Source organism: Phasianus colchicus, chromosome 1 (assembly GCF_987193195.1).
Source record: "Phasianus colchicus chromosome 1, bPhaCol1.hap1.1, whole genome shotgun sequence".
In the NCBI taxonomy this organism is placed as follows: domain Eukaryota; kingdom Metazoa; phylum Chordata; class Aves; order Galliformes; family Phasianidae; genus Phasianus; species Phasianus colchicus.
This window is the reverse complement of record NC_143436.1, coordinates 16,384,053-16,401,209: the sequence shown is the minus strand read 5'-3', so window position 1 is coordinate 16,401,209 and position 17,157 is coordinate 16,384,053. Positions and strand designations below refer to the sequence as shown.

The 17,157-nt window shown below is 44.3% G+C and overlaps 1 protein-coding gene across 3 annotated transcripts; it reads right to left on the bottom strand.

Annotated features, from left to right (window-relative positions):
• Nucleotides 1-265: 265 nt before the first annotated feature.
• On the bottom strand, nt 266-17,152 carry TRMU (tRNA mitochondrial 2-thiouridylase). 3 transcript variants are annotated; one of them, XM_090136365.1, is made up of 11 exons: nt 16,994-17,152; nt 16,718-16,883; nt 15,105-15,211; nt 14,537-14,659; nt 13,275-13,447; nt 12,289-12,342; nt 11,270-11,336; nt 10,272-10,372; nt 8,811-8,955; nt 8,497-8,579; nt 266-683 (listed from the first exon to the last, which is right to left on the bottom strand). In XM_090136365.1, the coding sequence occupies exons 1-11, from the start codon at nt 17,076-17,078 to the stop codon at nt 663-665; spliced, it is 1,125 nt and encodes a 374-aa protein (XP_089992491.1). In that variant the 5' UTR covers nt 17,079-17,152; the 3' UTR covers nt 266-662. The 3 variants fall into 3 exon arrangements, with proteins under 3 accessions (XP_089992491.1, XP_089992485.1, XP_089992488.1); XM_090136359.1 differs by lacking the exon at nt 266-683 and adding an exon at nt 2,920-7,224; XM_090136362.1 differs by lacking the exon at nt 266-683 and adding an exon at nt 7,146-7,284.
• Nucleotides 17,153-17,157: the final 5 nt, after the last annotated feature.

The following is a 17,157-nucleotide window of genomic DNA, read 5'->3' as shown; positions in this document are numbered from 1 at the left end:
GGAAGCAAAGAGAAATAAAGTATGTGTCGGTCTCAGTTTTGATATATTCCTGTGCATTTCTGAATGCATTTTGGAGGCTGTTGGAAGGGGAGGAAGGATATTCTTCCTCTACAAGTGGTGCAGTGTGCTGTGTGAAATTCTCTGGCTGACAAAAACCATTTTGAATGTTTCGGGTGTCTGACACTTGGCCATGTGCTCAGGCACTGTGTGGAGCCCGTGGGAGTCGTTTCACATCTGTGTATGTATATTTTGTCCCAGTGAGATGTAGGTAGTCTTATTTTGATCAGAACTGTTGCAGTAAAGGAGGGTCAGTTGTATTAATGACAAAAAAAAAAAAAAAAAATTAAAACCTATTTTTATGACTTTTTAAAAGCTTTATGGCAGATTAGACACTGGAGGTTGTTTGTTGTTTTTTTTAACAAATGTATATTTATTAATGTGCAGAACACTGGAATTGCAGCAGAGATGAAAGGAGAATTTACAATAAATTAAGATTTTTTTTGGACTTGTGTTCCATCTCTGGAGTTTATTTTCAGTGCTGTTCTGGAAAAGCCTTCCCAGCTCTGCCTGGAATGCCTTCATTTCACTAGGAGGCTGAAGATCGGGATGAAGTCTGGGCATGGCAGCTTCTGTTTTGCTTTACCGGTTGGGCTCTGATCTCTTCAGACCTGTATCCATTGTTCCTGCAGGATTTGCATGGAAGAAACCCCAGGTATTGCATTGAGAGCCACCCAAGCCCAACACAGCCTCCTACCATGGAGGGGAGGCTGCCTCCAGCCCCGCAGTGGGGCTGACCCCAAGGCTGCAATCAGAAGGAGCTGTTCTGACTTTCTTGGCTCCACTCTTGGCTTTCTTGAGCCAACGAGCACTAAGCTGTGCTCTTGCTCACACTGTACTTCTCAGGCTGTTGTGCAAGTCTTCATTAAATATCTTGTGAGGCACAGCAGGGACCTGCAAGGGTTTGGCAGCACTCTGGAAATGAAGTGTTTCCCAATATCACCTGGCCAGCTTTTCTGTAAATGTTGCTGAACATTAGGCAATGAACTGTCAGGATGCAAGGTGAGGGAGTGAGAGCTTCGTTACTGTAATGATTTAGGGGCAGAATCAAAGGTGGGGAACTTCAATTTGCAAACCTCTTTGCCAAAACTTGCCACTAAACAAATGCAATCAATGAGCCCAAAGGGATTTTTTTTTTTATTGTTAATGTACAAGTTCATTTTTGCTGGAACAATAATAGTTGTATCTGTTCTCATTTATACAGTCCCCATTTCTATGGAAAAGCATGGTTAAGACCCAGGCTTTCACATGAGCTGCTACGGGGCAGAGCAGTGCGTGGTCCTGTCCCAGCACCAACCACCAGCAGATGTTCAGGAACAGGATCAGCACAACGGCGTTGCACAGCAAGGTGGCCCTGAGCCCAGCAAGCTCAGGAGTTCCCCAATGGGACATGTTGTCCCTGCCAGCACATTTTTTCACTCCAATCAGTTCTCCTGTTGCTTCTGCACCCATGTAAACATCTGGTATGCAGTGGGTTGTAGACACAAGCAGTAAGAAGAGATTCCTACTCGTACTCAGCCTTCCTTCTTGCCCTTCTCCCACCTCTTCCCAGCACTACGTGTGTCCTTGGAGGTGGCAATGAGAGAGGAAAGAGGTCAGGGCTGCCTGCAGAATGCACAATGCAGGCCAGCCAGCAGTCAGAAAGTGAGATTTGATTTAAGCAAATCGAGGGAAGAAGAATTCCAGCAGAGATGGACCAGCAGCAGTGACGTGGCACAGGGAGGCTGAAGTAACCCAAGAGATCACATAGCTCACCCCCTCCACAACCCAGAACCAAACGTGCTTGGGGATTTATCCAGAGTGCTCCTAAAAATCCTGGATTCCATTCCAGTGTATCTGCCAACCGCCTGCAGGGCCGGGACCTGCCTGGGCTGTGTGTGGGCCCCACAGCCCTTCTGCTGTACTGCCTGGCCTCTACCCTTCCTGTTGGCACTTTTAAAAGTTCACTTCTCCTCCCTGTGAGCAACAACCCGCACTGCTGTCATTTTTCATATCAGCCTCTTGATTTTGGATCCATTCTCCAGTTTCTCATACTCATTTGGATGTTACTCCTGTCCATGAAGATGCCTGGAGTCCTTTGGCAACATCTCCAGATCTCACAAGCTCCCTTTTATTTCATCATCCAGCCTATGAATGAAATTACCAAAGAAAACAAAGCCCAAGAGAGATTCTATAAAACATCTGTGCTGGCCCAGAGAGTTCTGGACAAAACCTCATAGTGGAGAGCATCAGCCTGCGCCAATTGCAGTGTTGGGCAGCGCCAAAAGCTCTGCTTGAAGACACCTCCCATCTGTTGCTGCTCCTTCACCCAGTGTCAGCACCGTGTTAAAGGACAAAATGTGATGTGAGATGTGTGTGCTGCAAATCATAGAATCACAGAACCATTAAGGCTAGAAAAGGCCACTAAGATCCTCTAGTCCAATCATCAGCCCATCCCCACCAATACTGCCCGCTCACAATGTCTCTCAGCACCACATCTCCATGGTTCTTCAACACCTCCATGGACGGTGACTGCACCACCTCCCTGGGCAGCCTGCGCCACTGCCTCACCGCTCTTCCTTTTACATGCTTTTATATACATGTACATTTGTTAGATATCAACGTGTTCAAGAGGACAAAGAGTGTGTGAAGCACTGTGCAGCTCTAACCGTGCCTCTTTTCAATTCAGTGCAGGAGAGGCGTTGCAAGGAGCAGCTCTGGGGCCGCGTGCTGTGGGTGGGAGCTGCAGCACTCCCTCGGCACAGGAGGGCTCTCACACAGGAGTGAGCACCCTGAAGGGACAGAGAGATTGAGAGTGCTCTTCAATCACAACAGCTGCACTTCCAATATGTGCTCCTCAGATCCTCAGATTCCTTTTAAAAAAAAAAAAAACAAAACCAAAAACTACAGCAATAATGTCATTAGTTATAAAAGCAGCTCCCAAAAGTTCTGCGTGTTTTAAGAGGGTGAGGAAAACCTGGCTCTCAAGGACACTCCCACCCAGTTCCATTCCATACAGTCCCACAGGAGGCAGCCACAGCTGTGTTTGGGGGAAGCTCAGCCACAAGGTTCCAGGCCAGGCACTAAATCAACCCTGAGCAGCACACGCTCACTTTCTGAGAAGAATCCATACATTTCATTACATATTTCAGTTCACTGAATGAAACGAACAAGAAACCTTGGATGGTTAACCCCTTCGTTTCCAGCTGCACAGAGGAGGATGGACAGGCTGGGGAGTTGGGTGGAGAGGAACCTGGTGAGGTTAAACAAGAGTAAGTGTAGAGCCCTGCAGCTGGGGAGGAATCACCAGATGCAGTGTGCTGGTGGACAACAGGCTGGCCATGAGCCAGCGGTGTGCCCCTGTGGCCAAGAAGGCCAACGGGATCCTGGGGTGCATTAAAAAGAGCGTGGCCAGCAGGTTGAGGGAAGTTCTCCTCTCCTGCACATGTGGTCAGACCACAAGTGGAGCACTGCATCCAGTTCTGGGCTCCCCAGTGCAAGAAAGATGGAACTGCTGGGGATAGTCCAGTGGGGGGTCTCCAAGATGACTGGGGCCCTGGAGATCTTCCTTATGAGGAAAGGCTGAGAGACCAGGGGCTGTTCAGCTGGAGAAGAGAAAGAGGAAGAGCCATGAATACGATCAGAGGGCCAAAATACATCCCCTATGAAGACAGACTGAGGGAGTGAGACTTGTTTAGCTTGGAGAAGAGGCAGCTCTCGTGAGACCTCTCTGTGTCCTTCCAGTAGTTACAAGAAGCTTATAAACAGGAGAGAAGTCAACTTTTTACACAGTCTGATAGTGATACGACATGGGAGAATGGATTTAAACTAAAAGAAGGGAGATTTAGGTTAGATGTTAGGAGGAAACTCTATACTCAGAGGGCAGTGAGGCATTGATACAGCTGCCCAGAGGTTGTGGAGTCTCCTTCTCTGGAGATACTCAAAACCTGTCTGGATGCCTACCTGTGCAACCTATTGTAGGGAGCCTCCTTTAGCAAGAGGGTTGAACATGATGATCTCTAGGGTCCCTTCCAAGCTGTACAATTCTATGATTCTGTGAATCTGCCCCATGAGCAATGCTCAGTCCCTGGGCTCAATAAGGAGCAAACCCGCATGGGACCAGTGTAGGCTATTGTTTTTTGTTCTATGGTTACTGGTAGTTCAGTATAGAAGCCACATGCAAAATCTTTCAGATTTGAAATACTTCAGTTGCACAGCCTCACTGCATGCAGCAAATCCTCCAGCAGAGCTCCCCTGCCCCTCAGCCCCAGCTGGCATGACACGGCCTGCAGAGCCCTTCGTGCACCCCCAGGGAGGAGAGATGGATATAAATGTGTGCACTCTACAAAAACTCCCACCTTAAGTAACTGGATTAAAATAAAACCTGCAGTTAATCCAGCACCAAACCGGATGCCTCAGCACATCTAGTTATGGCACGTTGCTGTCATTTTTCTCTCTATAATTCATCCTTCTTTGACGCATGTGATTTCATACAGCTCCTCACCCAGCATCTACAGCATTACTGGAGAGCTCCAGGACAGGACAGCCCTATCACATCGCCCTTAACAAAATAGTGGGCTGCAAATAGGTCTCCTGTGGCTTTTCCTCATGGCATTGGTGCCCTGCAATTGTAAGGCTGATGCTTTCCTGGGAGCTTCCTCCAAAGCTGGTGCTGCTGTGCAGAAGGGTGCCGTGGAGTTACCAAGTCTGGCACCAGGCAGCCCATGGGCACATTTTATTTCTGCGAGCAGAGTCTGATTCAGGGCCACCTCTCTGTGTATGTCAGTGTTTTAGGGATTTAATATTTCCCAAGTGAGTTTGAAGCTCTTTGGTATTGAAGAAATAAGTCTGTGTGCTGTAAAGCTACCCAAAATGCCCTTAATATTTTCCATTCTCAAGTTTACTGGGCTGATGTTGTACAGTTAGTAACATAAAGGCATTTGAAAAGAGGAAGGAAAAAACATCCTGGAGATTGAGCAGACCAAACCCAGAGGTCGGTGTTCATCACAACCCCACACCCAAAGCAGTGTGACAACACAGGGCTTGTTTTCAAAAATGCCACCTCTACATCAGCCTCTGGGGAGCGAGATGCAGCCTGAGTGGCTGTGGAGGCAAGTGACCCATGGATGTGGCTCCTCAACTACAGGAGGTGGGTGCTGGGGAAGTGCTGTGTCACCACAGCAGGAGGGCAGCAGCCTGGGACATGGCAGAGCTGGTGAGAAAAACATGATTTGCCTGAACCTGCAGTTGGATCAGATGTTTGCCAGATGTCTCTGCCAAACTCTGCCATCTCGTGAATCGGAAAGACAGTGAATTTTGAAGACACAGAAATGGCTGTGGCCCTTTTCTTGTACTTGCACAGCTACCTCTATCAAGAGCACAATGAATAACAAACATCTGAATGCAATATCAGATGATGCAGTAATAAAGACCACTCTAGTATTACACAAAGCATTTGTGAAGATTTTAATTGGGACATTCACAGAAAAAAATCAGTTGAGGAAAACATGGATCATTAACACCTCGGTAGTTAATACCACATTTTGCAAAGACCAAAGTTTCAGGAGAGACAAGAGAAACATTGGGAACATACACCATTGAGACCAAGACCCATAACACAACCAACCAAGCACAAACCAAGAGCTGACACGAGGCATGAATACTCTTCACTTTTACCCTGCACGTGGATATGTCCTCTGAACACAGACTTTTAAATTCAATTGATTTCAGCACCAGTGAAAAATGATGGCTTTTCTCCCCAGATCTACAGTAATGTCAAATAAATACAGAAGATTTTAACAGTCTAAATTTTTTCTATAGTGATCCCTGAATTGTGCTCAACTTCACCAAACCAGCAGGTGGACAGTGATCAATGCCTTCTTCCCATTTCCCCTCCCTCCCCCCTCCACAGACACACTTTGGAGAAAAGAGACTATTTTAATGTGTTCTGACAAAAAGGGATAAAAGAAATTCTTAGAAGATGCTTAGACAACAGAAAAGGACAGAATGCTACGTGTAATCCAAGCCTTCAAATCAGCTGAAAAGATCTATTCATGTCAGAGCTTTACTACTGCCCGAATTGGATGCAATTTCAAAATTCTACACCCATTTAATAAGTCTTGCTCCTGCATAGCTGTACTTTAATGAGTTATCTTCTGTGTGGAAATACAGGACTTTATTTTTGTGGGCTTGCTGTAATAAAGCTTTGTTGAAAGCACAGAGTGTCCTCAAAATGCACTCAGTTCTTAATGCAAATACCTTGGAAAGGGGCGTTTGGTTCTTCCTAATGCCACTCCTTTTGACACATGGCATGATCTGAGACTGAATTCTTATCTGGTCTACCTTAAGTTAGCTGTATAGTAAGGAAACATGTATGAATTTGCATTTTTCTGAAGCGTGACAATGTAGGCTTTTTTCCAGCATTTAAAAAAAATGAGTCAATTGGGTGAAAGATGGAAATATCATGACTGTTTTCAAGCTCCTAGATTTGTAATTCCAAGTAACAAACATTTCAAAGCACTGCTTAGTACAGTTTAAGAATCTAGAACATTTTTTTTATAAAACTCTATATAATTAAAAATAAATACCCGCTGCTCAGCATTCAGACAAAATGCTGGGCTTAAACACCATTCATTCCTTTCCTAGAGTTTGATGCACATGCATGCATTTACTGTAGGAACGTGTACTTCTTCTGAAACAGCTATCTTTATGTAAGTAAAAAATATTTCACTTCTGCATAAAATACAAGGTTATGATTTCACACATTATTCTTATATTGAAATTCTTATATGTGCAACTTCTGTTACAGAACAACTCTAAGACACTCTCTTGTATGCATCAGCATAGATATCATCACACACTTCAATAACTTTGTGCCAAGTTAGCTTTTGTTTCAAAGCCATTGTGTGCTAACTGCAAAGCTGGGACTAGATAGTCAACCTTCAGAGTATTCAGATCCACAAAGATGATGTTTACCATTGTTTTTTTTTTACTGTCAGGCAGCAAATTATCCAAATGTCCTTCAATGAACAAACCCAGCTGCTATGTTGCTGGTTCTACCTTGTCAATATCTTCCTTCTTGGTACCCTGCTCTCGGTTTCTGCCCTGCTGCATGGTAAACACCGATGGGCCCAGCCTCAGGATCTTCCCGCTGCCCAGGCACTCATCACCCTTGTAGAACACAGCAAACTAGGAGATGAACACAGGCAGAGCCTTTTCACACAGCAAGCAAGGCAGGCTGCACAAGAGCTGCCGGACAGTGAGTGCATATATCTGTACCTGCTCTAAGCAGGCACTCCATGGTTCCCCACTCCCACCATCCACCCCAGTGGGACTCTTCTCAGCTCAGCTCACTTCCCTTATCCTCACCCCTCTGTTACAACCTCTTGCTTCTCAATGTACCCCAGAGGCCCTGGTTTTGGGGTGGGAAAGGGTATGCATAAAATGTCTGAGAGCCTCTAGTTTATAATACACTGCAGTGTACCCTTATATTAACACTTATCCTGATGAATCTCAGAATGCCTTTTCGTCTATATCACTCTTGGAATGGGTCCAGAGGAGGACCTCTAAGATATCAGAGGGCTGGAGCACCTCTCCTATGAAGAAAGGTTGAGGGAACTGGGCTTGTTTAGTTTAGAGAAGGCTCCGTGGAGACCTCATTGTGGCCTTCCAATACTTGAAAGAAGCATATAAACTGGAGGGGCAGTGGCTGTTTATGAGGGTGGATAGTGGTAGAACAAGGCAGAATGTTTTTAAACTGAGATAGGGGAGGTTTAAGTCAGATATTAGGAGGATGTTTTTCACACAGAGGGTGGTGACACACTGGAACAGGTTGCCCAAGGAGGCCGTGGATGCCCCATCTCTGCAGGCACTCAAGGCCAGGCTGGATGTGGCTCTGGGCAGCCTGCTCTGGTGGTTGGCGACCCTGCACATAGCAGGGGGGTTGAAACCAGATGATCATTGTGGTCCTTTTCAACCCAGGCCATTCTATGATTATATAATATTAGTGGTTTTGAGAGGTATCACTGCCCATTACCCCTTCTCATTACTGTTCTGGGAGAATGAAAATGCTGAATGCAGATCCTCACTAAGTGAATCTGAACATTAAAACTACATTATGCAGCCAATTACCAAACTAATGACTTTTAAAATCTGTTTTGTGAGGACAGGAATAGATTCCTTTTCCACATATATAAGTGATTATCAGAGACTGTTCAATATGTTTCTGAAACTTGTAAGTCAGCCTCTCCTGACACATGGATAACAACAGACTTAAAACTGCAAAAAAACTCTTCATAGAATAGAGGATGAATAGCCAAAATGGAACTAACTGCTCTCACATGGTATTTTCATATGAAAATTATTTTGTTCCAGTTGTTAACAGTACTGCTATATTTTACCAGTTAGTCTATTTTACCTTAAAACTCCCGAAGTGAAAGAAAATCATTTCTGACAGCTTACCTGTCCAGGAGTGAGAGCTCTTGCTGGCTTCACCAGTGTCACCCACACACTCCCATCTTGGTTTAGAGTCAGCACGCAGGGCACTGAGGGAGAAAATCCAAGCACCTGCCACTCAGTTCTTAGGTTCCCACAAAAACAAAAGCAACTTCCATCACTAAGTTAAACAGATTTAAGTCAACACACTGCTACTGCAAAGAACTGTTTCATAAGGATCCAAAATATTTCAGCTATTTCTGCAAAACAACACTGATCCCACTACCACCATTTCACCAACAAAACAAAATAAAAGAGAAAACAAACCGAAGTTTGATTACCCAGTGCCATCTGGTGCCGAAACCTGAAATGACACTCCATCATTTTATCTCTAACGAGCTCTGCAGGTGGCTCCTCTGCTATCCAGTGCACTCGATTTGTCCTCAACAGGTCTCTGTACAAAGCAGGGTGATCCGTTGACGGTGCCTTGAAATACAACATTCGTTTCATGGTGAGGTTATTTTTACCAAAGAACCTACGACCATTGGGACATAAAGCATGAAATACAGAAGAAGCATCAAGCCGTAACAAAATAAAGGCAAAATAAGCAAGAAAACAAGCACTAATAGCACTTAATCAGCTTCCACGTGGAAGCCTTAATATGCTAAAGTAAACCTTATACACCTCAGGGCTGTCTCACTTCTTGTATATTGCCTCCAGCCAATCACATTTCTGCCTTCTTTGGGCTCAGTTTGGATGTCTACTGCACTCCCTACACCACTTTAGGAAGATGTACCTCCCTGCCCTTCAACTTCTCATTAAAAAACAATCCCCAGTTGGGCCCATTATGGCAAACAAAACCAGGAGAACAAAAGTTACAAACTATTTTTGAAAATACTCACATTACACGATTGATTTAATACATCACCTTCCTACCTGTGCTAGCTTATTTTATGGCACTATCTCCTGCTACTACACTGTAGTAGGTGTAGATATGTTGATTTCCAGCTACATAGATTTGTGTCACTCTTCCATTAATTCTAGAAGCAACAAGTCTATTTCTAGTGCTATAATGTAGGGAAGAAAATCATTCATTTGTCAAAAATAATAATCCTCCAGACAATTTATATTTATAATCTAGGCTATGCTATCATTCAAATATTCAGTATCTCATTTCTGGAGATGGAGTACCCTCAGAACTGGGAGATTACATTCATTTTTCCCCAGGCACATAAACAAACAGCAACACACCATTATAATCTCATTGGTATCAGAGTAAACGCTTTCAGAACAGCAGCAAGAACACTAACAAAGCAGGTGAGCTGTAGAACTCCATCCATCTCCTAAGATAGTCATTACGACATCAGTGATTCACAGCACTATATTCTGCCTCAGCTTTCAAGATGATGAAGCTGTATTCATGGCTGCTGCTTCCTTTACTGGAAAAACAAAGTAGCAAAACACGGTAAACCAAAAGAATACACATTTTGTGTACTGTGCCATAACAATACAACAAACTCTTATGTGTTAGGGGGAAAAAAAGAGAACTCAGCAGACTGGCTGATTCATTTCAGCGTTTGCCATTTGTTCAGAAAAATCTCACTGCCAAAATCTGAAACAATTCTCTGCTCACCAAAAGCCAGTTTGGACAAGATGCACCAAAGCTGTGCATGCTGCGCTAGCTGCTGCTTGTCTCCCCTAGTAGGAAAGCCAAGAACTCTGCCCAAGTGAGGATCGCATTCCGCACAGCAGAAGTCACGGAACGCTTGTGTTCGTCATTCACACAGTGTTAATTAACTCACCACAAAGATATCTCCTGTGCTGACATCTTTATCTACAACGAACCATGCATCCTGCTGGCCTGCCAGTCTTGCCCTCTGGCCTATTGTGTACAGGAACCAACCTAAAGGAATATGAAAATGTAATGCTGTTAGCATCCTTTAATATTTACTTTAAAAACAACAGCAAAACCCAACATATGTTAGAAGTGTTTCCCCAAAGATTTATCACTAACCAAGGAATAACAACCCAAATCACCTTAGACAGGTGTGCCAATTACAAATCAAGCCAGCATCTACTTGAATGTTTGCATCCAGAAGCACATGATTTCAAACTTACCTGTTTCTACTGTGGTATTCTGAAGGGTTGTTCATGACAAACAGTTTTCTATTTCTGTTACACTTGGTGGTTTTTGCCATCACTCAGCCTTACCAGCTCCCCCTGCTATTTTCTGTCCCAAGAGAACATCCTACTTCCACATGCAGCCTAGGACAGGAGCTCAGCAGCCAGAACCGCAAAGTGAGCAAAGGACACCAAAGCAGTTGTACAGCAGGACTGTGCTGTCCCTGCTCACTGCAGGGAGTTGGATTACACTGCCATCAGAGGTCCCTTTCAACTCTAAGGATTCTATGATATCACCAAATGTGGACAATACACCACTGAGGTGCAGATTTTTTCTGCAAAATTTAGATACTAAAGAATTTGTAACTGAAGCACTCTCATTTTAAAAGAATTATGTGAAAAATTGCCTCTTGGTATTAAATTAACAGTCACTGAGTACCAACAGAGTAATTCTAATAGAATTATCATTTACTATATTGCAACACAGAACTACATTAAATAGTCAGTTGCAGTACAAGGCTCTAGATGCTGTGCAATGCAAGTTTTCCAGGAGTTATTAGAGTATTTCAATTGGAAGAAAAATCTGCTTGGTTTGGAATTCCCCAAGATTTGTCCCTCTAACCATAAGCAATATTGATCCATTTATATAAAAGCAGTTATTAAGCTGTCAGACAATTACCTTTGTGTGTTCCCATCACCTTCTTATCTTCAATGGAAACAAAGTTACCTGGCTGAGGTTCCAAATACTGCCAAAGAGGAAGAGATTTAAATCGCAAGAAGGCTCCAAAAAAACCTCAAAAGCTCTGCCACTACATTCTCCTAGAGTCAGAAAATGGTTTTCCAACATGTAATCTCTACCAGCACAGCTCACTCCCTCTTTGCTGATGCTGCCTGAGGGAGAAAAGCAAGAGGGGAATCCCTAGCAGCAGTGACCACTTGTGCTTCACTCCCCCGTGCTCATTTATGTCAGGGAATAGCAGAGTTCAGCTATTTACCCCCCTGATATCCCAGCCACCCATCAGAGTCTGTCTGCGACTTGATGCTACAGACTGCGTTCAGGTGTGGAGCCCTCAGTACAAAAAAGACATGGAGATTTTGGAAAGGGTCCAGAGGAGGGCCACGAAGATGATCAAGGGGCTGGAGCACCTCCCCTATGAGGACAGGCTGAGGGAGTTGGGTTTGTTCAGCCTGGAGAAGAGAAGGTTGCGGGGCGACCTCATTGCAGCCTTTCAATATCTGAAGGGAACTTACTCCCAGGAGGGGAGTAAACTCTTCATAAGGGCTGATAATAGCAGGACACGGGGAAATGGTTTTAAGTTAAAAGAGGGAAGATTTAGGTTGGATGTTAGGGGGAAGTTTTTTACTAGGAGGGTGGTTAGGTCCTGGAACAGGCTGCCCAGGGATGTTGTGGATGCCCCGTCCTTGGAGGTGTTCAAGACCAGGTTGGACGAGGCTCTGGGCAACCTGATCTAGTAAAGGTGTATGTTTGGTGGCCCTGCTAGGCAGGGGGGTTGGAACTACATGATCCTTGAGGTCCCCTCCAACCCAGGTCATTCTGTGATTCTGTGATCAGCTTCTCAGGAACTGAGAGGGAGGTGGGCCATCACTCCTGAGCAGCAGACAGGAGGTGTACGAGATGCTGCCACACACAGAACAAGAATGTAACATGGAGATGACTATAGAGCTAACGTTACTCACCTCAAGAAGGAATTTTTCAAAGTTTCTTTCACCAATAAAGCAGACTCCCATGCTCTGAAAAAGAAATGTGGAACTGAATCCATCTAAAAGCAGAGAAACGCGTTGAAGAAAATATCTATTACTTTCTGTGCCAGATGGATTTTTTTCCTTAGGCACTGAATGCTATCAGGGGATCCCATGAAATAAACAAATCCACAACATCTTCTCCAACATATCTAAACTACCCCTACAAGGCATCAGTGAGAGCCACGAGCACAAAAGAGAAACAAATACTGAACATATGTTCAGTAAAGACATGCATTAACACTGGTGATCACACTGTGTGTAGACTACAATCAGAAGTCTCTTTTCAAATTATCATACAAAGCTACCACGTTATATAGTCACAGACTTGTCATGAAGAAAAGCTTCCACAAACAACCAGGCCTTCCATCTTCTTACAGTTACTTTCTACATTCTTCAGATAAAACATTCACAGTGGATGAATACATTTAAAGCAATCAAGGCTGTATCAGCATACAATTGCTGGCTGCATTGTGCTTTCTAGGATTAAATCATGAAGTGTTCTTAGCCAAGGATGCAGAACTTCTCTTGGAAAAACTAATTGTAGAAAAACAGCATGACCCAGTCTACATGAAAACATATTCAAACCCACTGACAGTAATGAAACCTTTGAAAGCTATGGAGAGTAAAGACCAAGGCTTCTCATCTGCTGTAACAAAGGACATTTTCCTTACAGCTTCCAATCACATTCATGTTCATCTTGGCTCTTCTGAGATGCAGTGGCACATAAATTATCTGCAAACTAAAATACAGAACTAACCAGGAACATGTAAAGTGCCTGAAAGCAGGCAGACAATGATGAAATCAGTTCCCAACCTATTCTATAATTGTTCATGGAAACAGCCGATTTGTCAGAGATTAAAAGATCAGAAAGTCCATTTTAGAGAGAAATAGAAATCATAAGAGTTTAAGTGTTACCATGCCTCTTTTTTCTTTAGCACGTGATGAAGGCCATGTTCTGATGCTATCTTCCTCACGAAGCTTTTTGTTAAATCCCCTAAAGGAAAAATGGTTTTCCTCAAAGCATCCTGCGAAATCTGACTCAGAAAGAAGGTCTGGTCTTTGAAGAGGTCAGCTCCTTGAAGGAGTTTTACAGCTGCAAAGTATAAAACGCTGCCTTTAATGGTTGAACTTCCTTCAGCATTTCATTCAATTATCAACATTTCAGTTTTATTATTTCCAAACACAAGCAAAAGACAGCATTTGGGCAAGGTGTATAAAATCTAATTGCAAACGTTTATTTTTCTCACCACTGAAAAGATAGAGAAACATTCTGACTTTGTAGAAATACACTGCCCCATCTATATTCTACTGGAAGTTTCACTGCCAAGAACATTAATGATATAAAAGATGAAGACAATGTTCACATTTCATTTGAAAGACAGAACCAGTATTCATTCTAGAGCACACTGTTAATTAAAAACATATTTTCCACTGAACTTACATTGCCATACATCAGCGACTTGAACAATCAGCACAGTTATTCCCAGTGGACAATCTCAGGAGAGATATGAAAGCCAAGGAAGCTTTAATATGCCAACATTACTGTGACTGGCCACAGGCAGGCTATGAAAGTGAAGAGCAAAGCCTGCTGCTGTTATATTCCCTTGACTGATCTCTGAATCACAGTCTTAGAAATGCCTGCATATGCTGCAATCGCACCTCCCAGTTGCAGTGCAGGCAGAACCTTACTCTGCCTGGGAATATCATCCTTCCAGAGGGAAATAGAGAAGGTGCAACAATGGAATTATTGAAAGAAACAGTGTTGTTTTTTTTTCCCTGTAAAATAATATATGGTCCATATAAAGCTATGTTATTAATTTCAATGTTTCAAAGGCCTTAAATCTAAAACAGAACAAACATATCAAGTAATTTTTACAGGAGTCACTGAAATACTCGACAATAATTTCTTGAAATACTTCTCCAGGATACAGGAGACACCCCCATCTCCTTAAGTACAGCTCTTCCAGAATGTTGATTACTCCTGAATTAATTATTTTTACCCTCTGCACCTGGATCAGCAAATGTACTACTTAACTGTCAGTGTAATTTTCAGTAATGCAAATCTCCTGTTTGCCCAATCCACATTCTACAGAGGCCAGGGTTTAAAGAGTAATCACTGCAACATAAAATAAATATAGTTGAAATTTCTTTCAAACCTAGGATGAAATACAATACTACTTACTGTTTCTAACTTCAAAACGGTTTCTGAAAAGCTCTCGGGGTCTTTTCCTATGTTTCTGTTGGAAAACCTCCTCGTCCTCCAGCGAAGTTCTAGCATAATGCCCAGTAGCAATTGCATCTGCTCCTAGTGAGGTATAAAACAAATCACCACAAAGACACATACTTGAAACTCATCATTTAAAACAGGCTTTTAAACATCTGTGAAAACAAAACAGAAAATAATGAAGAAAGAAAACCAATGGAGAAGTCTCATACTGACAGTAATCATACTCCTGCTGTTTAAATAACAGGCTACCTGGTGGCATGCTGAAAGCCATGTTTTTGTACTTCAGGAACCATCCTAAGAATATAAGACATAATGCTGAGGTCAATACGTGTTCCTGAATTAAATCTGTTCCTTACCTATTTATCAGTATTCAAATACTTCACAAATATTGAAATGCTGCCACAGAGATGTGTGATTTCTGTACACACATGAAATCCCATTTCTCCCCTCCGTTCCAAGACTTTGTACCACTTAAGCATCTCCCCAGCATACACTGAAACTGACACACTTGGAAGTGCCTTACCAAGGTTATCCATAGCATAATGGAGAAAGTGGTTGAATTTGATATGCTTGTTACACACTATGTCGGGGTTAGGAGTCCTTCCCAGTTCATACTCCTTTAAGAGGTCACTGTAAAATAAAGATTCACATAGACATTCACACTAATAACACACAATAACACTCTTCAAGATAAGCTGTGAAAACTTGAGATCTACTCATGCTGAGCATTTCATGTAAGACACAAAACATCTGTTAAATTTAAACATGTAAGAAACAACGCTTAGAAGCAGACTTGAAGGCACAGTCAAACAATCACACTCAATCTTGTACTCACAACCTTGACTTATCAAACTGCCATTCCTTCAGAGGAGACACCAGGAGACCACAGGAAAAAACAAGGCCTCTAGTAGTTCTTGCTACAAAAGGTTGTTTTTGATTAAAAAAAAGAGACTTCAGGGAATAAACTCAAGCTCATTGATGACAGCAAGGAAAAAGGCTTCTGCAATAAACTAAGTCACTCACAGCAAATTGCTTGGAAATGCTGTACTGACAAATGATGAGAAGCAGAAGTCAGTCTCCTATGGTCTTTGGTTCATTGATTCATCATCGCTTATAGTCACCTCCCAACCCAGAAGAGTTGTGATGCCATTATTTGTCCTCTCACACCAGGACCATATTCTTCACTGACTGCACAACAATTTTGTGCTCAATATAATGTCATTGGAATGTGATGCAGAAGAAGCATAACTGGGCTATTCCTCATGTCTTCCAAGACAAAGTAACAACAGCACTACTTAAAGGGGGATGAAGATCCGGGGAACAATCTTTACATTCTTAAGTTGAATATGAGAGATATTTCATCATTACACTGATACTATCCCTTTCCTTCTGCCTCCAAGGAAAAGATCTCAGCTTTTTCCACACATAACTTCCCTTACGGTTGGACATACTCATAGGAAGAGAAAATCTGAACATCCTCTTGAGAGATTAGTTCCAAATTGGTTAGGAGCAAGGCTATTTCACGATTGTTTCATAGTAAATCAAATATCCAACCTGAACCTCGCCTGGCACAACTTGAGGCCACTTCCTCTCATCAATTGCTAGTTGTGCGTGAGCAGAGGCCGACCCCACCTCACCACAGCCTCCTTTCAGGCAGCTGCACAGAGCAGTAAGGCTCCCCGAGCCTCCTCTTCTCCTGACTGACCCATCCCAGCTCCCTCAGCCGCTGCCATCACAGCTGTGCTCCGCACCGCTCACAGCTCCGCTGCCCTTCTCTGGACGCACTGCAGGGCCTCCACGTCTTACGTGCAGTGAGAATCCCACAGCTGAACACAGCACTCGAGGTGCAGCCTCACCAGCACAGAGTGCAGGAAGGAACGTTACAGCACGATTCAGCGTCACACTTCGATCAGCATGACATGCAGGCACGTATCACAGCGCTCTGCGTGAACTACACAGAGAAGCAAAGAGGAGCCGTGTCCCATTAAATATTTCTTCTCAGGCTGCAGAAAGGCGAGGGCAGCGTGTGGGAAAGAGAAGAAACGAGCTGCAACAGATGACCGGCCCTTCCCGCAGTCCTCGCCCACGCCCCCAGCGCGGCGGCGCCGCACGAACACAGCGGCCGGCGGCTCCCACCTGAACACGTCGTTCCAGTACTCCTTCACGTAGGACACCTGGTGGAAGGGGACGCCCAGCTTCTGGCACACGCGGAACGCGTCCTCGCAGTCCCTGTCCGCGGAGCAGGCGCCCTGCTCGTCCAGCGGGTCCCAGTTCTTCATGAAGACGCCCGTCACCTGGTACCCTGCGAAGGAAGGCGAGGCTCGGCGCGCGCAAGGAGCCTGCAGCAGAGCGGCGCCTCGGGACCCTCCCGGCGCCCGTTACCGCGCTCACCCGGACCCGCCCCGCCCGCACCTCGGCGCCGCAGCAGCAGCGCGGCCACGGCGCTGTCCACGCCGCCCGACATGGCGCAGGCCACGCGCCGCCCCGCCGCCAGCATCGCCGCACAGCGCCCGGCACGCCGCTTCCTGCCGCCCGCCCCTCCCTTCCGGCAGCGGAGCCCGTTATGGCCGCACAGG